We start from the raw sequence: 26,507 nt of genomic DNA on the forward strand, positions 1-26,507 counted from the left end.
CTACAGGTTTTGCAGAATAGCAAGGTATGCCATTCTTAAACCTTGGTGAAATTCTTCAATTTTTTCTATTTCTATTTTTTCTTTTACATTCCAGCTAATGCAAGGAAGATACTAATCTGAGAAAAATCACTGCATCGGCAAACTATGTTTGCATTTAGCTTAGCAAGATCTCCAGATGATATATAGTTAAAACAAGTTAAGATTAGCAACTATATTTTAACCAAGTAACTGCTCCTAAAGAAATAAGGTTAGAACCAGACTTTTCTTAATTAATTGCACTAACTGGAATATGTATCAGATTAGGAGAATTTCCAAATACAGAGGTGACACAAGAAGTAGCTTAAAAACACTGTGGAGAACAATAAAACAGGTTTAGACAGTGGGTTGGAAGTAAGGAACATTCTTATGTTGCAGGGTAGCCTAATGACCTGAAAAAAATCCCAACTCATTCCTTGCTATACAAATCATGAAAAGGAGGACCACTCCTTACTTGGGACTCTGTCTTTTCTATGAAGTTCATGATTTTAAGTTATCTTAAAGGTCTTTTCCAACCTAAATACTTTTATGATTCTATGATTCCATTCCACTGTATTTCTGTAATGCTCATTACATTGCATTTAAGCATTCAAGTCAATCTTTTCATCATTTAGCCTTCTGTTAGGTGGTTTGCCCTAAGAGGAGAAGGTTCCAAAGCAGTGGGTTTAATTTTGAAAGCACTGTGAATTCAAAATGTTTCTGCCTTTGAAAAGTTTTTTTGGTCCGTTTTCAAAGCAAGCTCGGTATGGTCCATTTCTTTATTCTTGTACTTATGATGACAGTCTTGCAAAGATGGGGACATTTTCCACTGAGGACAGCAGCACAAACTGTTTGTCCCACCCTCCATGTTTAGAGTGCTCAGGAGGGACTTTTCAGAAGTGTGCTACCTGGATTGTTGAGGTCCAGGCTGTGCATTGCCCCTGTTACTGACCCTCTGCTGTCTGAGGTAGACAGCTGGGAACAAGTCCTACAACACTGCCTGCTGTTGACTGAGGGCTGTGAACAGGCAGCACAGTGCACATCTCGGCGAGGTTGTCAGCGTGCCTGCAAGTACCTTCCTGTTTGTGACCGTATCTCTGAAAGCTACAGCCGCAGGAGTTCATGACTCTGGGATTATTTGTAGACTCTAGAGAAGTATATAACAGAGGGAAAACAAATGGTGTGCAATCCCGAGTACATAATGATACCATACACAATACTGAGAAAAGTCTTCCTGCTTCTAAGGGTTCGAAGGGGATTTCCAAGCTTTGAAACTGTAGGGGAAATAATCAAACCCTTCAGGCATAGCAACAAACAGATTTAAGAGTGCTCCAGCAAGACGCAGTAAAAGAAAGAACTGGCTGGATTTCAGTTTGACAGCTGAATTTTATTTCTCACACTTAATGCACATTCCTGTGTTTTTCTTCTGATACCGAGAAACATTGCTGAAAACAAAGCAACCCGACATCAGTTTGTATTTTATGAAACTGTTAAAAAGGGAATGTTTTCGCTTCTCTAAAAGCTGCTCTTACAGTGTTGGAAGACACCCTGTTTGATAGTAGGGGTAGTTACATTATAATTAAGTGCAGTACAATATTATGTTAATTAAAATTTGCTCTTTCCTTGCACATATCATTTAACATGGAGAAGGGAAGCACTGCTTCTTCTGTTGTACAAAGCTTAAACTATTGTGAATGCTTCTGGAAAAAAGGTATGTTGAACATTGTAGTTTTTCATTTTTTAATTTAACTAGTGTCTCTCCACCATTCCTGAACTGAGCAAAATCTTTATTTAGAAGAAGTGACAAACAGCCTTTTGACTTTAATAGGTTTTGGTAAGTTTCTTTTAATTCTTCTGTTTAAACTCCATGCACTGGCAGGAACATAATAGCTTTTCTTGTATTTAGAAGTCCTCTGTGGCTTTGCTTATATATCTCCTTTGTATATTAGATTACTTTAGGTGTTGGCATTTGGATCAGTAGATATTTTGGATTGTTCAAGAATTTAACAAGTGCCAGGATTTTTATTTCTAGTTGTCAACATATTTCCTATTTAGACTTGAGAAAAATATTCAAGTGATGTAACCTTTCTGTGTTCTGAAATGTATCATACACTGAGATCTGTTGTAGACATTAGAATTATTTCATAATACTCATTTGGATTAGTCTCATTGCTTTTACCAAAGGATATGCTTGTTTAGCTGTGTTTTCTTTGTTTTGAAAGACATGATAAACATGTTATGTTTAACATAGTATCTGTAAATGCTAATATTTAATTCCTTGAATTCCTCGTTTTTGTTGTGCTTTTGAAGCTTGGGGTCTATGTGTGCACTGGTATTGGAAGAAAACCATATATTTCTATTTATAAATGTATTTACATGAGTTGAAATAGTATTGTCTTACAAAAGAGTCCTATTTTCATATTTATTACTACTGCTATTTCAAATATTATTGGCTGTGTAAGCCAGACTTTTGAGGTCCAAAGGCACACTTACTTAAAAAATTTTTTTAAATTAATGGTTTAAAATAGCAAGACTAGTCTTTTTTCTTTCTTTCTTTTTCAAACAGTAATTCCTATAGGTCAAATTTTTAAAACCAACCTATTTTGCTTTGCTGCAATATTTCAGGCTGAGATAAATTTCATAAAATGTTGTCATTTAGCATAGGCAGGGAAAAGGGTCTATGGGAAAAGGTAATCCCAGTAGTCTCACCTGCTAACAATGTCATTCTATGTACTGGCTGCATTTTTATGCCAGGACAATCCTCTTGTTGTGACCTGAACAGGGGGACTGGTGCAGGCTAAAAACTGTTATGTGGGCTCAGTTCATTCACTTGAGTCTTTCTCCTTGTGCTAACAATGTGTGTGCATAGGTAGGTGAAGGAACAAGGGTAGGAATGAATGGCTGAGGGAAGGGAGAAGATAGAAACACCTTTTTCTGTGATAGCACCAGTACATACCAGTATAAAATGATGGTGAAATAGTGCATGAGTCATTCAACTGATGTGGAATACCAAAAAAATGTGACTCTTTGTGCTTTTGCCAAGATGTGAATGCACCTACCCACTAGTGATTAAACAAAAAATTATTTTAAAACTCTTAAATTCTTTACATCAATATAAATTCCATCATGGGTTTGTTATGGCTGGCTTTTACTTTCAAATTGATTTAATCAGTGTGGTGTCCATTTGCAAAGGAAAGAGTGTTTTTAGTAGAAGGTGAAGTGAATCATTTTTAAAGGTTACATAGTGGGCATTCCCCTATTTTTTCAGTAAGGCAGTAAATGAAATCAGGTGATTTTTTTAAAATTCCCTTTTCTTTTGTGCATGGTGTGGAACAGGATATCCCTGGAGCCACCTGTGGGCCTGTGCTGTGCTGTGTCTGTTGCTGCTGTGGGAAGGAGTGTTCATGCAATGCACAGGCTGCTGGGGGAAGTCCTGCAGTGAGGTAACAGCCTTGCTGTATTGCACTACTTCTCTGCGGCTCCTGAGAGATAAGAGGGTCATGTAAATAAGCCATGTGAAATGTGTTTTTGAAGTTTTGTCCTTTCAGTTTGAGTCATGTTTCCGAGGCTGGGAAAATGGACTTTTCTTTGGAAATTTTGTGAGATGACCCCGGTCAGAACAAGTTAGAAATCAGTGTACAGTTTGTTGTGTTTGTCTTGGTGCTCTTACCTGGAGAGAGAGAGAAAGGTGTTTTGCTGCTTGTTGGCTTATTGAAGGGATTCATCAGAAGTGCCCTTTGTCTTGTTGAGCAGGACGTTACCTTGTAAATTCTCCAGTGGCATATGCAGGGCTGTGTGTAGATCACACCTTGCATTCTCCGTTTGGAATCACAGAATACGCTCAGTTGGAAGGGACTCACAAGGATCATCAAGTCCAACTCATGGCCCTGCACATGGCCATCCCCAAGAGTCACATCATGTGCCTAAGAGTATTGCCCAAACACTTCTCAACCTCTGCCAGGCTTGGAGCTGTGACCACTTCCCTGGGGAACCTATTCCAGTGCCCAAGCACCCTGGAAGGGGAAACCTGTGCAAATAACTTGCTTCTTTTTGCCTAAACCAACTTTCACATCATCACTGTACTGCATTGATGGTCATCATGTCTAGCTTCTCTTGATCAGCTGTACCCTAACTGCAGCTGTGCTTTACTTCACTTACTTCTTAAAAAGAAAGTGTTCACTTTCTTTGAACAGTTAGCTACTGAGGGAGATATCTTTAGAGAACTGTGAATGAAACATCTCTTTATTATTGTGGCTGAAGTAAGAGCTGCATAAAATCCAGACAATTCCCAATCTTTGAAAGATCAGCATCCTTTGAATTGTCTTTTCTCTCTTCATGGTGAGTTGATCTTGGTTGGACACCAAATGCCCACCAAGCTATTCTATCACTCCTCTCCTTGACAGGGCAGTAGAGGGAGAAAATCAGATGGAAAAAACCTCAAGCATCAGGATAAAGACAGTTTATTAAAGCAAAAGCAAAGCCCACATGCAGAAGCAAAGAAAACCAAAAGATTTATTCTGTACTTCCCATTAAGATGTGATGTTCAGCCACTTCCTGTTATGTAGGGCCTCACTATTCATAGCAGTTGCTCCATAAAATAAAGGTAGTAATAACAAATGCTCCCCCCCACCTTTTTTTTCCTCTAAGCTTTTATTCTGAGCGGCTGTTGTGTGGATGGAATATCCCTTAGGTCAGGTTGAGTCAGCTGTCTTGGCTATGTGATCTCCCAAGATTTTGCCCACTCCCAGCCTACTAGTGAGAGAGAATGTTGGAGACACAGCCTTGATGCTCTGCAAGCACTGCTCAGCAGTAGCCAAAACACTGGTGTGTTACCAACCCCTTTCCAGCTACCAGTGCAGGGCACAGCACTGTGACGTCTGCTATGGGGAAAATTGACTCCATCTCAGCCAGACTCAATACACTCCTACAGTGTAAGTCTGTGGGTGTTAGAATAACCCTTTGTACTATGTCCAGATGAGGTAGCCTGCTGCTTATTCCCAGGCTTTGCCCTTTTCCTTCCCTGTGTCCAGAGAGGATGAGAAATATGGAACTCAAAAACCGTCTCTCAGGGGAGGAGACCTGAATCTTTTCTGTCATTCTTCATGTATTTTTTTTCTAGAAAAGGAAAGAAGCACTATTGTGTGTTGCTGGGAATTATGGATTGTGAGGAGAAAATGAACCGACCCTTGGGATTTTTAGTTTGTCTGAGGCTTTTCACTGGAGTCTTGTGTACTTGGTGACGTTAATTAAACTTGGCCATTTGTCTTCTGTGCTTTCTCTGCTGTTAACTCCTCATCTCCCTGTGTGGATAAGTCTTCTGTACCAGCAGCCTTCTTCCCTGTTTTGCACAGTTTACTTGTAGAGATGGAAAATAATTGAACTGATCTGGGAGGCTGGCAGGGGCATACTGTCTGTCAGGCATCTCTTGAGAATGGTCTAGGACACATGGACAGGAGGAAAAGTGGCCAAACCATTGACAGTGGAAAAGCTGCAGCATCTCCCCAGCTCCAGAAGCAAATCCGAGAGAGCCAAGAACTGGCGTTCTGAGGAGCACTGAGCCTATCGTGATGCTGCTCAGCAGGACCCTTCTGGCAGCCCTGCTCCATCTGACCTGCTGGGAGAGGGGAGGGAGCCAAGCGAAGAATGGGCAGAGGAGAGCACAGACCCACCAAACTCCTCTGCTGCTTCCCCAACTCCTGCTGTAGTGTTCCCTCAACAAAGCAGTCTGCTCTGCCCATCAGGGAAAACCCACCCTTTCAGAAACCGCTCTATAACTTGTTGCTTTAAATAAAACACTACTTTAAAATTCTCCACAAAGTGCTTATTTTGTATGGAACTGAGCCCACAAAGACAAGATTACTTGTACAGTATGCTTCACAAAAATGTCTACTTGACTGTAACTATTTTGCTTCAAATAATATTGCCATTTGTTGGCATTGGGAAAATAACGCTCTATTGGAGTATATACCACGTTTTTCATCTGCTTCCACTTTCTTTTGCCTTTTCCATTTTCACTTCTTTGTCTCAGAGCACTTCTATTTTACCTTCATTTGGTCTGCATGTGTTTTGCTTCTTTTCATCTTTCCACATTTCAGACAGCCATCCAGTATTGCAGTGATGACTCACCTGATTTTGAACCATAGGAAGTCCCCTGATTGGCATAAGCCCAGAAGGAATCCATGTTGTTTGGTTTTGCACTTATTTCTCCCCCTCCAGCCCTTTGCTAGTGACTTCTTTCTGTGTCTTGGTGTCCCTGTCAGATGGTAATGAGAATATTTATTCATCTATAGAAAATACATTGAGATTGAGGCAGGGAGCAGGGAAAACACTTCACAAGTGCCAACAATTTATTTTTGTTGGAGATGATAATTTCCTTGCCCAGCTTTTTATACTTTCTCAATAATGACATTTATTTAAGCCACGGAGAAATGAAAGATCACGTAAAAGGCGATTGATTCCTACAGTGCTAGACTGAGCTCTGTGTTGTCTCTGTTCTCATCGTTGTGCTTTTGATTAGCATGCCTCTTTTCACCTGGAAATTACTCCTGAAACTTTAACATCTGAGTGAGGCATCCTTATCTCACTTGGTTGGTTTGTACTCTTAATACAAATGACCCTTTTCCTAGTATAATTTGTCATAAGCATTTCAACTAAATTTGAAGTTGGTGATCATTTGTTAGTGCCTGACAGCAGTGTATTTTCTGGACAAATAAATTCTTTCATTTCTTTCTCTGAGGAAGAATGTATATGCTTTATATGTTTTTGTTTGTGTGCTGAGGGGATGTTTTTTATTTAGACATATGTTGCCATATGGCTGTGTGGGAGAAGGCAAGATTAGAAGAGTACTTCTTGAATCCTGAGTAGAAGGCATGAAATATGAATTGTTTTGAGTTCCTATGAAAGTTAATTTATAGCCTTGGTCTGTGAAAGCTCTGTCAGCGGGGGATAAATAAGTCTTACTTGTTACTAGAAAGGTAATTTATGAAACTAAGTCACTGCCCACCAGGATGGTGCAGCGTTCTTGTGCCTATTAAAAACAGTCAGAAGGAAGAAGTAGAAATCTTATGCAAGTGTCTGCAAAAAACCACTCAATCTTTCCTCAAAAATTAAGGGAGAAATTCTTTTATTCCTATTTATTATAGCTTTGTAGTCTGTTCTTCTACTGTGGGCTCTCAAACCTAAAGCAGTTGTGTTTTTCCTTCTGTTGGAAAAACATTCTGTTGGATGGATGCTGCTGTTTTGCTCAATCACTGCATTACATTTCTGACCTAATAAGAAAGTTCATTCTTGTGTTAGTCTTAAAGCCATGTGTTACTCACAAATTGACTGCTGTCTTTCTAAATGAATGTTTATTTAAATATTGACTGGCATTCAGAGATTTCAGAATTCTTCCAGAGAACCTGAGTATGATGCTTACCTTACATTTGGAAATGTTAAGACCTAGTAGTAGTGTCACTGTCTACTGGTTCGTACGGTTGCTTTGTTTTGCAAGTATTGCATGACAGTGACTATAGCATGTATCTTTACGAAAGTGTACACTTCAGATTATAATATTGAAAATCTGAATGACTGTAAAGTTTTGAATTTTGGTTGTAATGTAATTTAAAGTTGTATTGGAAGTATCTGCTGTAACACGGCTTTAAAGATGTTTTGGTTGTGGGTTTTTTTGGTGTGGTTGTTATAGGAAATACGCAAGTAATGATGTGAAGTGTAGCCAATGATGTAAAAGTGAGAGACTTGGGCTTTGTTTCTTTTTTTAATAAAAAGTGAATGAAATTTCTTTCTGTTAAACTTAACATAATATTCCCCTGTGAGTATTTATTTATTTATTTATTTCAGGAATTTGAGGCCTTTCAAACATTTGTGGAAAATCGACTTCCGTTTGATATTGTTATTGATGGACTCAATGTTTCCCACATAAAACCCAGAAGGATGCATTGTGAAAATGTAAGTGCTGTTAAATATTCATTAAGAATTTTGTGAATGCTGATTGTAAAACAATGAGTGCCTCATTATTAGTTATTCTCTAGAGAAACTGATCAAACATTTTTGTAGCATGTGTTACAATGAAGTTCAAAGAATCATCTAAGTTTCACACATTAAAAATGATTAGTGGGAAGATAGTTCTTCTCACATAGTTGACTGTATTATCTGTAAAATGTTGTACCCAAATTTCCTCATGTATGCAATGCTTATAATTACAGCAAAGGTATCGATAATAACATTATTAGGACATACACTGTGTCAGTGTGTAAGTTTTCGTAGTAATAGGGATTTGTGGGAACAGAGTAAAACTGCCATATAGAAAATTTAGTCTAATATAGTTATGCTGGTAAGAGTTGTTCTTAAAATAACCCCTTACTTTGTTCAAACCACATCCTGTACACATTTAAACTTTATTTCACTTCCTGTTGTCTTGAGAATTTGAGCCTTGTTAGTACAAGGACGTACCATCAAACTGGCTTCAGTTCTTTCCACTTGATGATTTGTAGAAGAAAAATCCTGCTTTTTTGTCCCTATCTTTGAGAATTCTTGGTACTCCCCTGTAGCATTTCACTATGAATTGGCTTAACATTATTTGGGTTTATTTGTTAATCAAATATTTACTTTACATTAGGAGTAAAAAAGTAGCTGCTCACATGTATTCAAAAACCAGAATTTAAATTTTCACTCTTGAAATTAAAATTAAGTTGTAAATGAACTTGATAATAAAGGAAGAAATACACTTGTAGTAATTACAAGAAATACATTTTTCTTCTAAGAACTACTTTAAAACTGTTCTTAGGAAGTAGTATATGCTTATCTGTAGATAAAAGTGAGCTAGGGAGGCTAGATAAACTTACTGAAAGAGGTCTGTTTGAGAGTGCCAGTGAAGTTTCATGAGATACTGTCTCACAAAGAGGGTACTTTCTTTACCATGGAAAAAAAAAAGTTTACAAGTTGTTTGGGTGGAATCAGGAAGTGTTGATTATCTGAGAAGAATTCCAGACAGAATGTAATGCCACAATGTTTTAAGATCTGGAAAGACAGATCTATGCTGCCAAAGATGAGGAAGAGAAATGCCTTTCCCACTGTGGGAACTCTGAACAGGATTCTCAGTGGTCTGTAAAGCTGGAGGCAGTGGAGCAAAGAGCCAGCCTGGTTTTGGCGGATAATTACTCCTGATTTCTGATCAGACATCTTACTAGGACATATTAGCATGCTGAGCAGCCTAAATTGCCTTTGAGTTTCTCCTTAGCTTCTGCTGTATTGGAAGGACTTCGGGATCCATGATGCCGAAGAGATCCAGAAGGACTGTACAAAGGCATCAACTTTCCATTTAGGTTGTTCCTAAATAGGTACAGGCCAGATCTTTCCTGAATCCCAGCTGTTTACAGATTAGGAGGACTTTTAGGAAGACCTGCCTTTTCTTTCCTAAACAACAGAACAGTCCCTTGGGCTCACCACAGCTTATCTCCAGAAGAAGGTTCTCCTAGCTAAAATCTACTTGTCCTATGAGTTATGTTGCTGTTAATTATTATTGCATTTTGTCATGCACAAAAAGTGTTAATCATTGGAGCTTCCACCAGCCAATCTTGCTGCTCCTGTTTTCTGGATCCTGTTATTGAGAGTGTGGAGTCATTACATGAGATAGAATGGACATGCCCATTATTCCTGCCACAGACCTGTAGATACTGACTAGCTGAATAGTACCTATTTTGGCATGGGAAGTGTGTATTGCAACAAAATAGCTCCTTCACTGCCTGAAAGAAATAATCTTCTAGACACATGGACTACTAAAGACTTTTTCCCTTTTTATTGACCCTCCAAATTAACTGAGACACCATCTTTATACACTTCCAGTGTTAACTATCGAGTTTATAGTTTTTTCCAACTGGAAACATTGTTTAAATGTGAGATCATGCTGGATGCTAGTAGATCCTGTTTTATTTCTTCATGACTCTCAACTCCTGTGTTGTAACATGTCAGGAAAGGACTGTGTCTTAGTTCTTATTTTGGATACTTCTGACAAAAAGTATGTATTCTTGTTTTCTTAGTGGTTTTTTTTCAAGACTGCTAAAAACAGAAAAAAACCCACAAAGCAGAGCAATCCTTTCTTCTGTCTCCAAACTTTTCTTTCAGATGAGGGAAGGGAAGGCCACAGGAATCTGTTGCTTTTCTGGTTGCTTGTGTTGCTGCCAAGTAGTCCCCCATCTGTGAATGCTGACCTCCCTGAATGCTGTAGTCTGTCCTTTGAGGGCTGACTCTGCCACAAAACATCCTCTTGTGGAGGCTCCTACCCTCACACCAGTGACAGCTGAATGGAAAATGTGGAGTGGCAGATTTGAGGCATTTACAGCCTGCCTTAATAAGTTCTTCAATGTATATAGGGAAACATAGTGCAGAACTGAGAAGATGGAGAGGAGAAATAATGCAAGAGAAGTGGGAAGCAGAGCAGAAAGTATGGAAAAAACCAAGAGCGAAGGCTGCTGAGGTCAGGCTGGCTGGCTAGGACAGCATGACAGGCCCATTTTGAAGAGGTTTGTGCTGTGACCTCTTCAGTTCATCTGGAGAGGTAATACAGGAGCCATGTTTCCAAGGACCTCTGTTAAAGCTGCCCAGCCTGTGTTTTGCTTGTCAAAAAACGAAATTATTCTGAGTCTCCAGATGGGAGTATGCTTTTCAAGGGTTCATTCTTGCAGCTGTTAGACTCAGTCAGGATATTGTTTCATCAACTTTTCTTTTACAGTATATAGTTGGTAAAGAACAAATCAGATTGTTGCTCTGTTTCTAACACACTGTAAGCATTAGTACTTGGAAGGTTTTAGTTTCTTTGGAACACATCCCTTATGTGATTTAGAGAGCATGGCAAAATAAAGGGCATTATTAAACACAGGAGAAAGCCTAAGATTTATGTGGTAATTTAAATGCATTCTGGTCTTTATTTAAATTTAACAAAAAGTACTGTTCAGCTTGGTGATTTAGCTTTCAGAACTGCAGCTGTTTTGCTGAAGACCAGCTCGAGCTAACTTAGTCATATGATTGAAATAAGAAAACATTGATAAAATATTCCTCTCTTTTCCAAACAGCCTAACATTTTTAATTCCATTTTGGCGTTCCTTAGGCATCTTGAAAAAGGGCTGGATTGTGTGAACAAGGCACAGATACCTTGGGGGATGAGAGGAGACGGAAAGAAAGCAGAAGTTGAAGGAATGATTTTTACACGTTTAATTCCCAAAGTGTTCTGACATTCTAGAAAACTAGGTATGTGACTTCCAGTAGCCCCAGGAAACTTCAGTCCTCACATCCAGCACTTACTTAGCAGATCATCCTGAATATTATTGATTTAGCAGATTTACAGGAACATCCTGTGGCAGTTTCTCTGGTATATGACACTGTTGGTTTGTAATTACAATCCCCCTTTTTTCGAGGTTGGTTTTATACTAGGTCTGTTTCCTGGTAGAAAACAGCATGTGACTGCATCAATTACTGAAAAAAAAAAAAGGAGGCAGCCTGAGGGTGGGAACAAAGATTTTTTTGAGGACTAGGGAATGGTGAGACCATCTGATTTGAAGGCACTGCACACACAGTGACTGTAAAACTGCAACACTGGACATCAGCTGGCACCTCTTTTCAATCCTTCGCAGCCTTACTGCAGCATTTTAAATTAGACATTAAAGTTGACTTCTAATTAAAAGATATTATAGAATGGAAATTATTTTTGCTACATAATCCAGACCACAGAAAAAAACCCCAAACCTCCCATAAAGTCCAAAATCATTCAGTCTTGTCTTCTGCTCCTGTTTAAGACTGTACCTGATGCGTATTTGCCTGAATGAGTCAGTCACTGTTTGTACTGCAAACATGTAGTTTATAGAGATATCCTTGCAGTTTAACTAAGCACAGTTGATTCAGGCTGTGTTTTTAGGCATTGGCACCTTTCCTCCAGATGTATCGAATTACATAAATCCTTACCCAGCACAATGAGATTTGGTACTCTCTGTCCTCTGCTGCTGTAACTCTCCATAGTGCCCTCACCTTTCACCTTGTAAAGGTCAAGAGAGGGAATTTCCACGCACTAATTTTCCATTTCTCTTACTAAATAAACTGTTACATAATTCTTAAATGGATTTTTTCCTGTTTATCATGATTTTCTGCGGAAGTGTTCTTTGGAAGTGAGAGGGAATCCCAGTGCAAGCAGGATGTCTGGGCTCTAAATATCTCGCTTTGGTTGCGGGAGGGGAGTGAAGAGACTACAATGAGCTCTGCTCAGCTACCCCTAGACTGTGAAGGACCAGGGTGGGAGGTGTGAGAGAACATGATCAGCAAGAACAGTTTAAAGAGTACTTTGCTATTTTTAATTTATATTGAGTTTGGAATATTGTAAATTAAGTATGCAGCCAGCTCCTTTTTTAGCTGTGCGCATCTGGTATTAGATGTAACTGAATATACATTTCAAATGTGTGTTGGATCAAAGCTAACTCACAATTCCTTTCTTCAAACAGTTTGGCAGTTGGGGTCAGCTCTGCCCTAACTTCACCCTCTCTAATCTCTGTATTAAACTCAGACATCTAAAAGATTGGTAAAATGGTTCCAGATTGAGTTCCTTAAGACTGACAATGCACAAAGGAATAGTTTTTGCTCTTGGTGGGTAGTTCAAAGTGGTTGCTCCTAAACTTAATCAGCACTTCTATAAATGGACTACATAAGTTCATGTAATTCCCATGTAAATTGCAGTAGGCCTGTACAACAGCTGAAGAAGCCAGATCCTTGCTGTTCCACTCCCTTCCCATCCCAGTCTGGTGGCAGCAGCTGGCATGCCAGCCCTACTACATCTCTGGCCTGAAGCAGCAGTCAGCTCCTGCCAGGAAAGGCACCACACCTGCCCTCCTGCACCTCTCACAGGCTGCCACAAAAAGCCAGGCTGTGACTGCTGTTATTGGGCGTGATCTGTGGCAGGTACAGGGGGCACGACATGTTTTGCATCTATTTCTTGTCTCTTCCTGGCGAAGAGCAGCAGACTTGTTGAGTGAAACTGCTCTCTGAATTGGAGAGGGGTTCCTGGACTGAGTGAATTCTGTGATCACAAGTAGCATAAAATTGTGTGAACATATTAATGCATTTTGGTTTTCCATATGTTAAATATTTTTAATATTTATCAAGAAGATTTAAAGTTTAAAACTAATATTATAGTTGTAGTTATTCTAGTGGTTCTGTAGTAGTTATTCCTGGACTCCTGCCTACTTTAGCAGTATAGAAAAGATAGAGAGAGATTGTAGTCTTGAAAGAAAAGCTGGGAGTGGAAAAAAAATTTCATCAAGATAGGGGAGAAAACCAGGATGTAGGATAGTAGTCTACAGGAAAATGGTGAATGATCATGGTAAATTTTTGAAAAAAGTCCAGCTTTGGCCACAGAAATAAAGAACCTTGATGAATTACGCTTTGTAAATTCAGCTCAGAACCATCGTTTTGATATGTACTTTATTCACATTTTCAAGGCTTATTTTCTAAATATAAAGACAATACCAAGGCAAAAAAACCCTAACTCTTCAAATGAAGGCAAAGTTAAAAAAAAAGAGAAAAACTAGGGCATCTATGGCCCATCATTCTCTTGGATTAATAACCCAAATCAATATTGAAACATAATTTTTTTTCTCAAAATCCCTGCTCAATTGCCTATAAATCCTCTATGATGAAATAAGGAGATAAAAAATATTGCAGCTTGTAGTGTTTGAGAAAAATAGTGAATAAAACTTTCTCTCCTGAGTCCCACTTACTAAAAATTTTTGATGGCATGAAACACACAAAGAAATTAACACCTCTGCATAGAGATGTAGTTGACAAATACTAATGTGCTCAGGTTCCCATATGTAATCCTTACGAGTCTTCACATCTGTCTTAATGGTGCAACATGCCTGAAAGATCATCTGCACAGTTATTGAGATAGTGATACTTTATACAAAATATTAGCTCTACTATATGAGCTGTCATGCAAAACTAGCAGTTATTAATAAATTTGACCCCAAAAAAATCATGGAAAAGAATTTTTTTCTTCTTTGACTCCTTTGGCAGCATCTGTGATTTGTTCAAGTACTTTACTGTCTGTAAATGAAGCAAGAATTAAGTAGATCCATGAGTCATTCTCTGTTTAGAATCAATACATCCAACAGAGGTCTTATTTGTCATACTGTGACAGTTCATCAATTCTTCCTCCCACCAACTCTCAACAAAGCAGTGAGAGACGTGTGTGTTCATTTGCTCTCAGCCTTTTCCATCTCTTTTTTTTTTTCCTGTCTCCTACTGGTGGTTGCAGTTTGCATTTGCATGATAACGAAACATTTGTCCTGTTACCCAAGACTGGAGAGATTTTTATGTTTGCAACATGTTTCATTTTTTAGACTTGTACGTTCATTTCCTGTAAGTATTGCACAAATCATAAAGATGAAGATTTTTGGTGTTTTCACTGAAAATCACCTTCAGCCTCTGTGTAACATGATCTTAGAAGAGAAAGAAGCTTAAGCACTAAGGGGTACCCTTGAAACTTCACCTATTTTCAGTGTTGGAGATGTGTGACTTGAACATTCAGCATTTCATTCATATCTTGTCAGTTAATTTCTGGGGTTCCTTGGATATCTCAGCAGGAGAACTAAGTCAAGTTCTCTGAAGAATCTCAGAGATTGATAATGATCTGCTGAAATCTTCCCCCTCCCCTCCTATATTGGGACCATCCTAAAATAGACTAGATCAAGCTCAGAAATTTTGATCACCAGATGCAGAAGAGCAAGACTGTTAAGCTTCTCAGAAGAGCTGAAGGAGACTAGACTCATTTGCTTGTGAAACCTAGAGGAAAGGCCTGGCCTGCAGCTTCTCTCCCTGCTGTTCTTTTGAAACCTGACAGTTCCTGTTTGTGGCTAAAAAAGAAATAAAAGGGCATTTAATATATTCAGCTTTGTATACCAATACACAGTAAGTGAATATGTATTGGACATCAGTGTGTCAGGGGTCCTAGAAGTACTCCTACAAGTGGTTGGCATGTATGCTTCCACTGAGGAAACACACATGTTGATGACACCTTGAGCCACCAAGTCTGGCTCCAACGTGCTTTACTGCAGCAGCACTGGGAGGGGAGAGTAGGAGATAGATAGGACTTCGTAGGAAGGGAAGTAAAAAGTCAGACTGGCTATCTGTGAATACAGGGAAACTTTCTCAAATCTGTGTAAGTGTAAGTAGGAGAGCATCCAAGCACCAAGCATACCTTTTTTTACGAGGGAATTTGCATCATGTCTTTCATAACAAGAATTCTTCTAATCACTAGGAATATAAGCTTGAAATTCAGCAGAGCAGAGTGAAAGTGCCTGGATGATTCATGTCACAGTGAACTTGTTAACTGTAGCAACATGTTGTGTGTTGTATGTTGTAGAGAAGTCCTGCTGAAATCTCGGTGATGAAGTCAAATGAAGGTATCTTCTGAACTGGACGAGTTTCAAACTTGCTGTTTTAATTTCTCCCTTAGAAACCACAAGATGAGTTTTCTTTGGGCAGCTTGATTGATTCATGTAATCATGGAACTGCTATCAGTGTGGCAATAAGAGGTGTGCTGGGCCTCCAAACTGGAAACCTCGTCTTTAGGGAACTGAACTGCTTCTTTAGAAGCGATTCTTATATGAAAAGTCTCCATAGTAGTGAAAGGCTCTGGGAAGCAGGCCAAAAAATGAGAAGATTGGGTTACTATAGGCCAGTTCTCTGTAAGAATAAATATCCGATTTGAATGTGAGAAATGCTGGTTTTAGTGTCATCTTAAAGGCAGCTTGGATAATCCTCAGAACAATTATTGCCTTCGTTCATGTACATCTGGATTTATTTATGTATTTGAAAAGCAATCAATTTGGGGTTCACGCTTGGCTTTTATATCTGATATGATATTTTTAATAAAAATAGGAAAGAAAACATATTTGGAAGCTGTGTTATTTGAAGGAGAAAAGGTACAATATAACAAAAACCTAAAGTGCATTGGGATTTATTTATGAAGTCACGAAAGCCTAAATTTTTGAACAATAGGTTATTCATAGGGATTTCAGCATATTGATGGGATATTTAGTGATACAGCAATCCATTAAGCTGCATTTGTTGTTTTTTCTCTAGTTGCACTCTACTTGTAGAGTAGAAGAGACATTTATATTTAAGTAATTAAATATATTTAAATTGAGGTTATTAAATTATTATAACCTGCAATTAAGTTTAAAACCGAAGTTAAAGTAATTTTATTTTTGTTAATCTAGACTCATAGGAAATCAAGTACAATTGTCCACGGCTTTTAATCTAAATCTCTTCATAAACTGATTGTTTCATGTTGTCTGGAACATGGAAATAGGAAGTCTTGTTTGAATCTAGGAGACTCATTACATGAGAATTAAAAGTCCATGCTGGGAACCACAATCATGGTAGCAGTATTCTTGCTTAAAAACAATTCACAAGAATTCCTGTTTCAAACTGAACTTATGAAAAATGGTAAGAACTCTTCTTATCCAAAATTTTATCCATTGCCCATTACAGGTGACCTTTTGTATGAAACACTTCTTAATGCAAACCTCACCTTTTTCCAGTATTGATTTTGTACATCAGATGCAGGGATGACAGGGAGAAGTTGTCTCTATTCTGCCTTTTACTTATTTTGTTTGAGGGTACATTTGTGCATTTCCTAAAAACAGGGAAGGGGAAAGGAGGCAGGGCAAGGTAAAAAAACCCAAATCAAAATCAAATAGTCTCCAGAGTAATTCAGACTTATGCCTTTATCTGTGGTGTGAATCTAAATTAGATCAAATTAGATTAAACTAATATGTTTACTTGTGCTAATATAAAGAGGAGATTTCTTTCAAATATCTGTCACTCCTCTGTGGGCTGCTACCAGAACCGAGCCATTAAGCTATTATTGTACGTACTGGGACTTGTAAACGGTTTTGTTGCTTGGTATCATGTGAGGAACAGGTGTGACGTAGTACAAACACCAGTACCAAGAACATAATAAGAAAGCTGTGGCTACTTTGCTGCTGCTGATCTTCAAATTTTCAGGAAAAAGCCCAACCCACACACTGACTTCTAGGACAGGCAATGCACATCTACGTGGGTTCTTCCTTTCTCATATCAAATGAACTCTAGGAAACATGGGGATTTTTTGACCCTGACCCACGCTGAAATAAACTGCAGAGGAGGGTCCTGAGTTGTAGGATCACCTGAAAATGATCCAGCCTCATGTCTGCTGGGTCAGCTCAGATGCACATCATGCTAGAGTAGCAGAACATCAGTCTTGTGTATAAGGTCATTCCTGCTCTGTGTGTAAATTAAGAGAACTTTCCTTGGTACTTGCAGATGCCCTCTAAACTCTTCCTTATTTGCTCCTTAACCTGATATTCCATGTTGCTTATATGATTTTAAAACTTTTAGATCTTCTGCTTTGTATTTTTCTAAAATGACAAGGAATTAACTGAAAATTTAAAATTTTATATAGGTATTTACTTATTAGTAGCCATGGTACTTACTGTTATACAATAGAAATCTTCACTCCCATCCTCGAAGAAAGATGCCTACCTCAAGATCTTAAAAACTTGTAATTGAAAAACATTAGATGAAGAAACAGTCTTATAAAGCATGATTTGTGTTGGTGTTCTCCTTTTTCTGTGCATCTCCACAAAATAAATGTTCATATTTTCTATTCTGTAAATATTATTTCCTAAATATGATCCCTCCCAAAAGTACATTTTTAATCACTTTGAATGCTTAATCTCTGGTATTGTACTTACTGCCCTGTCTTATTGTTGAGGAACCTTTTTCTTCTTGAAAAATTCTCCATTTACATATTTTGTACTAATTTTTACATTTATTTACTGATTTTTTTCTCTCCACTCAGAGACACTAGTTCGTGATGTAGTTTCTGCACGATTTATTATTCACCAGTCAGTTCTTTAATGATCTGAATAGTTTCACAGTTCTAGCTGGAAATATGCATTGAAGTTATAGTGAGTCAGGTGAGTCAGAAGCAAAAGAGGTTGTCAAAATTATGTTGACACTATATGTGCTGTTTTCCAACCAATTTAATGAAGTATTAACTCCTAATTTCTCCAAATATTTTCTACCATTTCCAGCAGCTGCATTGTCCTATCCTTGTACAATGTTTCCTGTAGTGACTGTTAAAACTGGACCTGTACTTCTGTCATATTGATGATACCAACTTACCTCTTAGGGGAATCAGGAAGTGTTAGTGATGCTTATATCTGTCCTTATCATTATCCAGCACTTACCCGTTTACCTGGTCGCTTCTGTGCTCGACAAAAAGGAAACAGTGAGTTGGCAGTAATATTTCTTCTGTCTCTAATATTTTGAATCTTTCTGAGTCTTGAGCTTTAAAGGAGACTCGTTGACATGGCTCCACGAGCAGGCTGTGTACAGGGTGTGCCGTAAGCTCTCTAACAGCAGTTAAAAGCCAGTTCAGTTCCACAGGTTCTGTGGGGTTGTTCCTGCCTTATATGGTATGCTAATGTGGAAAGATCAATCTTTCTGATGCCTTCTCCTCTTGTTTGTTTCCTAATTGTGTAATATTTGGGTAAACTAGGTAGTGCTTACACTATACAATGAAAAAAGAAAAAAGCAGAATTATGATGCAGGTGTTTGTTAGAGCTGGAATTTGAGCTTCTACATTCAGTGCAAGTTTAAGAAAAGTACAGTGGAATACCTATTCCTTGAATATTACCTGTACTACTACCTGATTGATTGATTGATTGATTGATTGATAGATAGGAGTTTTCTTCCACCACAGCCCTAAGCTGCCACACATTTGAGTAAATAAAGTGAAGTAGTAGTAAGAAGGTTGCAAGCAAATAGTCATAGAGCAGAACCAGACAGTCGTAATGATGTTGATTTCCCCTGCTCCTTATTAGGAGTAGTCACCCCAGGCTTGTCTAGTGTTAATGTCACTAGGCTGCTTTCTTCATCTGAAGTCATGTTCATGATATCCCTGTAGAACATTTCACTGTACCGTTTAAATCCATTTATGTGTAATGGCCCTAAGTCTCAGTAGTTATAGGAAGTGTCTTAAATAAAAGAATTGGAGGGTTTTGACATTTTCACTTTGCATTGATATGTATGTATCATCATATCATGCCTTGAAGTATGAAAATCTCTTAACTTCCCGTTGAATGGGCATTCCCAAATGGGCTTTCAGAAATTCAAATGCTATAGGTTAGGGATTTCTTTTTTGTCATCCCACTCACTCTCATTTCCACAAGCCCATTCAGTTTGCCAGTTTAGCTAACATAACATAACCACTAATATGACACAGAGTTTTAACCCTTTGCTATCTGATAAGTTTGGTAAACAAAATACTTCTGAAACTATAGTTCTGTCTTGCACTTGAGCACTGCAGTTTGATCCTGAGTGCTCCAGGAATTGTTAGCCGGAAAGCTGCATCTTTTCCGTGGAAATGGTCAAAGAAGGGAAAGATGTAACATAATTCCTCAAATGTGCTAGCTGGTGTAGTCATGTACAGATACCTGGAAACTGTAATTCTGAGTCCCCAGTTTTAGCTTTAAAAAAGTAGATCCTTTTGTAGAAAAGGGAGAGTTATTGTTATTTGGCTTTTGTTGTCCAAGCTATTCTGCTGGTTGTATTTTCATATTCTCAAGCTTATTTCTCTTGATGTGACAGGAAAAAAATTACTAAGTAGACAAAATTTTTCATATAACCAGTTGTTCCCAGGAGATTGAGCCTTTAGACAAATGCCAAATATAATCTGTAATTAATTTGTAGGAGCTGACAATATTCTTTGCCAAATGGCTGTATCTTATCTTCTGAGTTAAAGTACTTCAGATGAAACAGTGGTCTGCCCACTGTCCAGCTATTGAGTTTTGCAGACTGCTATCAAAAAACTTATATTAAAAGCATCAAAGTAAATTATACTTACGGATTTTAGCTATTGTGGGGGGCTTTCTGACCTTCACTGCCTAGGATCTCCAGGCATAGATACTGCCAGCAGTATTACTAGTAGTAAAATGGCACAAGTCTGCAATGCTGCTCAATCAAAACTAATGACTGCATTAAGAAAAATAGTACTGTCTCACGTTTTACTTCAATTGTTATACTCTGCATCAGATTTTTCCTGGTTTTGTAGGAACAGTGATTTACTTAGCATGGTAAGCCTTGATCCAACTGAGACAGTTGAACCTCTTTCTCATGGTACTGGCAATGCAAGGTGTAGTGGTATATGAAAGTCCCCTAGGTTTTCTCCAGCCTGGTAAATACCAGTTATGTTCTTAGCAGTATTAAACAGATTCTCTCCTTGGTACCTCCTTGCTGAAAGCCTTGACGCACTGTCAGCTTGGGATAGGTAGGTCTGATCTGACCACACAGCTGCTCCTCCATCTCAGACCTTTGTGCTTTAGTTTGCTTCTGCTGATTTTTATACTGTTGAAGAAGAACATTTTATATGTTTCCTTTCATAGTAACCAAATTTTTCCTCTTTCTGACCTTCAGAGAAATCACAGCTCATTTCAGTAGTGTTTGTTAATGTATTTATATGTGTTAAGAGCTGTTACTGGAATAATTGTTTTTGAAGGTATATAAAAGTTTTGAAGGTAACCTCTCTATATTAATCTGTAGCAGGCAGCTGGAAAATAGTACTAGTGAGAAACAGAAGAAAAGCAGTGTGAAAATTGTGTTACAAGTATTTGCTGCATGTTGTATTCCAGTTCTTTTTTTTAACTGCAAGCCATCAATTTACTGATGTGTTTCCTTGGTTATCATGTCATTCTACCTGGATGATAAGCCTGTTGACCTGTGAGCATAGAAATAGTCTTTATTTTAAAGATTTTGTGGAACTATTCAAACATGGTATGTTGCTGCAGAAGCAAAGGTTTAATGTACCTTTAACAGCATCATAGCTGTGACTTCTGTAACAGTGATCTCCTCAGCTGCTGCAGCACCTTTTCCTCAAAGAACAAAAGTACTGTCTGGGATTTTTTGAACCCACAGATTGGAGATGGGGAAAACACTTAGCACCAGACTAGGTCAGTCACACTGTGTAGACATCTGCATAGGACAGTGGGGAGAGCTTCAGTATTGGTATCTTTTAAACTGTCAGTTTCAGTCTTACAAAGATGATTTCAGTCCTGCACCACGTTATTTCCTATCTATGGAAAGGATCAGTCAAGCTTGTGCTTTCATTTTCATAACACCCCATCACCACTGCCGCCACCATCACCTGGAGATCCTGCGCACATTTTGGATTTTCAGTACTTAAATGTAACTTCTGACCCACACTATGAAAATCTGAAGACTGACACAGCTGCATTTAGTTCACAAATGTCCCTTTCTAATAGCTAGCTTTTTACATAGTTTCTAAAATTAAAAATGGTAAGGGAAACTACCTTATGTTCTTAAGTCTTTGTATACAGCTGCCACAATAATAGTAGAAAAGTAAGAGTATCAATGGCAAAGACTCGATTTGGAGTGAAAGATGGCAAATCTCTGAAGCTGTGACTTCAGCTGGGACAATTATTCCATTTACAGTCAGTGGCTTTGATCGGTAAAATTGCACATCTGAAGCCTATACAAAAATAAGTAAAACTTCATACATTTTCATTTTTATGTAACTTGTTTCCTCAAGAATATAAAGGTGATGTATGTGTAATATTGGTGCAGTGAAGCAGTGTGTAGTGATCAGTAACTGTTGAAGAAACAACAGTGCAGGTAGAAAGAATTCAAGGGTGAGAACAAAGGATAGTAATGATATGTGGAAATGCAAAGGAAACAGTTCATGCCCTTTCAGGTTTTACATGTTTCTTTTCCTACTTTTGTATAATTACAGATAGACAGGATCACCTGAACTGCAAATTTTAATGAATTGTGATAGGGAGTTAAGACATCTCTAGTGAATGCGTCAAGAGAAGATAAGTCAATTTTAGGTGTAGAGTCAATGTAGGCAGGTTAAAACATGTTAAACATTGTGTGATTGCTGTCATTGATGTGTGAAGTGCTGTCATTGATAGACTTTTGCATGATGATATGTTACATCAATCTGAATAGTCTTACTGTAACACAGGAGACAAGTACTCCCAACAATATTGTTTCTGCAGTATTGCAGAAAGGGATAATTCCTAAGAGTTAGCTCTTGCCTGTCTAAAAGGCAGAAAGTAAAGCACGCTGATTAATCTTAGTGACTGTTACTCATCCCCTACCTGCTTTCCCTTCCCTTCTAAGTAGCTACTTCCTTGCTAGTCAGGGGCAGATAATCTGTATGAGGATCAAGAAACATGTATACTCTGCCTGCATTTGAGTAAAGAGGACTTTGAAAGTAATTTATACTGTGTCATCAGTAATAATGTAGAGAATATAAGAAGCGTTTGTATTTGGTGCTGTGGTAATGGTATTGAATCTGCTTTGGTGAAATTACCAGGCTCAGTGAGAAAGTCCAGCCTTTCTTTGCAAGCAGCACACTCGCCTTCCCTGAGTAACTGGCTGTGCTGTGGGAAAAACCTCCAGCTTCCCATTGTGTTTCTCCTGTGCGTGGGACTAAAGTACACAGGGGTTTTTTGAGCTTCTTTTCTTGGTCTACAATATGGGAAACCAAAAAGGGAACCAAAGATGATGAAACTCTTAAATATAAAACATGGTGATGGTGGGAATTTATTCATAGAATCGTAGAATATCCTGATTTGGAAGGGACCCACAAAGGTCATCCAAGTCCAACTTCTGGCCCTTTGCAGGACACCCCAAGAATCACACTGTGTTGCCTGAGAGCATTGTCCAAATGCTTCTGTCTGGCTTGGTGCTGTGACCACTTCCCTGGGAAGCCTGTTCCAGTATCCAACCACCCTCTGGGTAAAGAAGCTTTTCCTAATATTCAACCTAAACCTCCTCTGAATCAGCTTTGTACCATTCTCTAGGGTCCTGTCACTGATCACCACAGAGAAGAAATCAGTGCCTGCCCCTCCTCTTCACCTCACAAGGAAGTTGTAGACTGCAATGAGGTCTCCCCTCGGTCTCCTCTTCTCCAGGCTGAACAGACCAAGTCACCTCAGCCAGTTCTCACACAGCTTCCCCTCAAGGCCCTTCACCATCTTCATTGCCCTCCTTTGAATGCTCTCTAAGAGCTTAATATCTTTCTTGTATTGTGGCACCCAAAACTGCACACAGGGACTCATGATGAGGCCACATCAGTAAAGAGTAAAGTGGGACAGTCACCTTTTTCAACTGGCTCCAGTTTCTTGCTTTAGATTGGATAGAATGCTCATGCTCAGCGCCGCCTGACACTGCAGTTACCGCAGCTCTGAACCTATGGTCTGCGTTGGGATTTCCTCTGCAGTTTCACAGCTAGAGTGTTGGGTGGGAGGCAGCACCAAAACCAGGTGAAAATAGCAATAATATAGCAGTTTGTTGCTGTTACTAGGAGATAATCTGATTGTAGATGTGTTTTGATGTTAAATGGCAGTTAGTGAAACCAAATGTTTAGGCAATGTCAAACATGATTTATTAATAAAAAATGTAATTTAAATATTTCTGGGGTGATTACTTCTTCATGCTCTACATGTATACAGGTGAGTCACCTTTTGCTGAATCACTGAATGGTGTGCCTCCCAGTAGCAGTGCTTACGGGTTTCCCATCTGACAAGTGGGAAAGTACCGGTATTATCTAAGGAGAAAGGCTGTCCTACCGCAAGCTGACCTTTGAAACTGGGAACACATGGCACAGCATGACCTAGTGATCAGAATGGGTGACTGGCAGTGAAGCCTTAGGAAATCTGTATCCTGCTCTGCTCATAGTTCCTTGTATGAGGTGGAGTAATTAATCTGTCTTCCCTGTGCTCCATTATGCACTTGTGAAATGGAGATGTCATTATGCATTCACTTTATAAGGCTATTGTGAAATTTAAAGAAAGGTAATTAATCTTGCAGCATGACAAGGATTCCCTGCTCTCCTAGTTTAACTCCTATGTTTGATCACCTTGAGACTGTGCAGAATTGTGAATGTGGGTCACTGCAAAACTATTTCCAGAAGTTTGTATAGAAGACCTCCCTTCTGGTGGGAAACTCTTAATATTTATTCTCACCTAAAAAGTTGTTCTTCCAAGGTATAATTGATTTTTAAAATGTGAAACTACCAGTTACAGCATTTTTAGTTGCTTTATTTCATATTTGCAAAGCTCAGGCTTTTTACATGGTATGAGGAGTTCAACATCAGCATGATCCTGTGGAGTATATGTTCTCTGTCGTACTGCTCTGCTTCCTCACTTCACTTCAGCTCCTCTGATCCAGTGTGTGAGCATAGTTGCGACTGTGCCATGGTCTGGTTGACAACATGGCCCAACAAATGGATTGTATCAGCACAACAGAAAAAAAAAAAAAAGGTGCATTGTGATATGAAGGCAGGAGCTTGTTGGTGGAGAGGAAATTTCATAAAATGGCATTGCTGCAGAAACAAAAAAGAACTCATTTACTTGTGGGGAAAAAGCTCTTATCTATGGGAGTGTCTCAAGGAAAGATAAATTGTATACACTCAACCAGAGTATCATACAAGTGTTTCACTGATTCACAAAAGAACTACATGGCCACAACAGGGCTCCATCAGTGTCATTTGATAAGTGCCGTGAACACAAAATTAATGTAAGGAAAATGTCAAGGTTTAGGAGAAGCTTGAGAATGATATAATTAACCAAAGACTGGGACAGCATAGGAATAGTTTAAATGACTAATAAATGATGAAGGGGATCGCAAGTAGAATGTCTTGAACATGAGTTTCTCAGAGAGGGATCTAGTGATCTTTGAAAATGATCAAAATGTCTGTGTAGTTCAGAAAGAAGCATGGATCGTGATGTGCCCTGTCAGAAGAAAATAAGACTGATTGCAATGGTAGTTATTTGCGTAATCCAGTTCTAGTGCCTTGTTGCATGGCCAGTGATTTGTGCAGTACAGTAGCAATTCACAACTTCTTGCTACTCTGCCTCAGCTATGTCTTGCCATATGAATTGAAGCAGCCAGTTAACCATGCCTGTTTTCCCTTCAGTGCAAAATGGCATCTTCTAATTCCTGTTTTCAGAGAAAATGTGGGTTTATATGCCTTGCCGTCCAAATTTGAAAGATACTCATTCATAACAGGCCATTCTTTCACTAATTTTGTAATCCTCATTCTCAAGAAAATTATTATCATAGGGAATTTGTGTGCTTTATATTTTTTAATGTTTTATTCAGATTACCTTTGGAACTGAGCATCTGATGTTTACTGCCTAAATAATGTGGGAACATTCAAAAGGTGCATCTACACAGAGCTTACTGTATGTAGCATATTTGCATTGTGTAGTGGCAGATAATAACTTTTAGATAACTTCTGGAGATACTAGATTAATAAAATACCCCTGTCTTTTTAAATGAGAGATCACTATTGCTGCTTTTTATTAGTTAGTTTCCTTTGTGACTAAAACAAGTGTTACTGTGTGTCTCATGTCTTCCTTTCTGGAGAAGCAGCCAGGCGTGGGAGTAAATACACTTAGGAAACCCCCCATGTAAGTTCTGTGACTCCTTGTAGACCACTCCTGTTAAGTGCCCAAGCCTAAAATGAGATAAAATTCTCTCTAGTAAAATTGTGTCAGATAAGGGGGAGTGCAGAACAAAATTATTTTTATCTTATGAAAACAAAAATAATTTCTATCTTCTGTGTTTTAGTTGTGTAAGCAAGGTTAGTCTCCGTGGTAAGTAGAGGAGGGACAGTGTGTTGTTATGCAAGCAGGAGTTTCAAAATTTTAAAATATTGATTCCCTTTAATTTTATTATGATTTAAGACTGGTTTGAGTTTTTCCATTGCAAAACAGCAGCTATACTATACCAACCTCTCCATTTTTTCCCAGAAGCACTTCACACTAGAGAACCTCATATGCTAATAATATGTAGGGCAAGAAAGTCTACATAACTAACAGGTACAAAGTGTCACTATTTATAACCTCCAGAAAGAAAAACTTAAGGGAGCTGGATCCAAGACAGTTAAGTCTTTTATAATCTTGGGAATAGCCCCCACGGACCAGTTTGTATTTGGAAATGCAGCTCCTGTTTTGTTGAACCCTAAGTGTAACTAAAAGGTGTTTCCATTCTTTTATTGGGGGTAAACTCTAGCAGTTCAAACACTGTCAATTCCTTATTGACTTGCAGTACTGCTAGTGTAGATATGTTCCTGAGACTCTTTTTACTCATAATCTGCTTTTAGGACTTGTTTCTTATGTTGTACCATCAGGATGATCTTGCTGTCAAGTTTTTTTTATTTTAGATTATGTGGAATCAGCTCCTGAAGTGTTCTTTGAAAACCATTTTAATTTTTTTTCCACTTCACTTTCTGCTAACCTCCCCTTAATGTAGCAAAAAAATAGGCAAAAAGAAAAAATACTTTCACTTGGAATTTGTAAGGGGTTACTTAAATTACTCATGGTTGATATTTCTTCACTGTTGACTTCTATATGTGAAATTCTGTGTGGATGCAG

At 38.5% G+C, this 26,507-nt stretch overlaps 1 protein-coding gene across 4 annotated transcripts in view; it reads left to right on the forward strand.

Moving 5' to 3' along the window:
* The window catches only part of KIAA0391 (KIAA0391 ortholog), a 46,037-nt gene that overhangs the window by 14,525 nt on the left and 5,005 nt on the right, over positions 1–26,507 (forward strand). For 2 of the 4 annotated variants that reach the window (XM_017829385.1, XM_017829386.1), the window contains exons 5-6: positions 7,855–7,962; positions 18,284–18,331. In XM_017829385.1, coding sequence (XP_017684874.1) covers positions 7,855–7,962; positions 18,284–18,331 — 156 coding nt within the window. Of the gene's footprint in view, positions 1–7,854; positions 7,963–11,108; positions 11,260–18,283; positions 18,332–26,507 lie in introns of all 4 variants that reach the window. The other 2 variants (XM_017829388.1, XM_017829387.1) reach the window with 2 other exon arrangements.

Source organism: Lepidothrix coronata, unplaced genomic scaffold (assembly GCF_001604755.1).
Source record: "Lepidothrix coronata isolate B3197 unplaced genomic scaffold, Lepidothrix_coronata-1.0 Scaffold164, whole genome shotgun sequence".
In the NCBI taxonomy this organism is placed as follows: domain Eukaryota; kingdom Metazoa; phylum Chordata; class Aves; order Passeriformes; family Pipridae; genus Lepidothrix; species Lepidothrix coronata.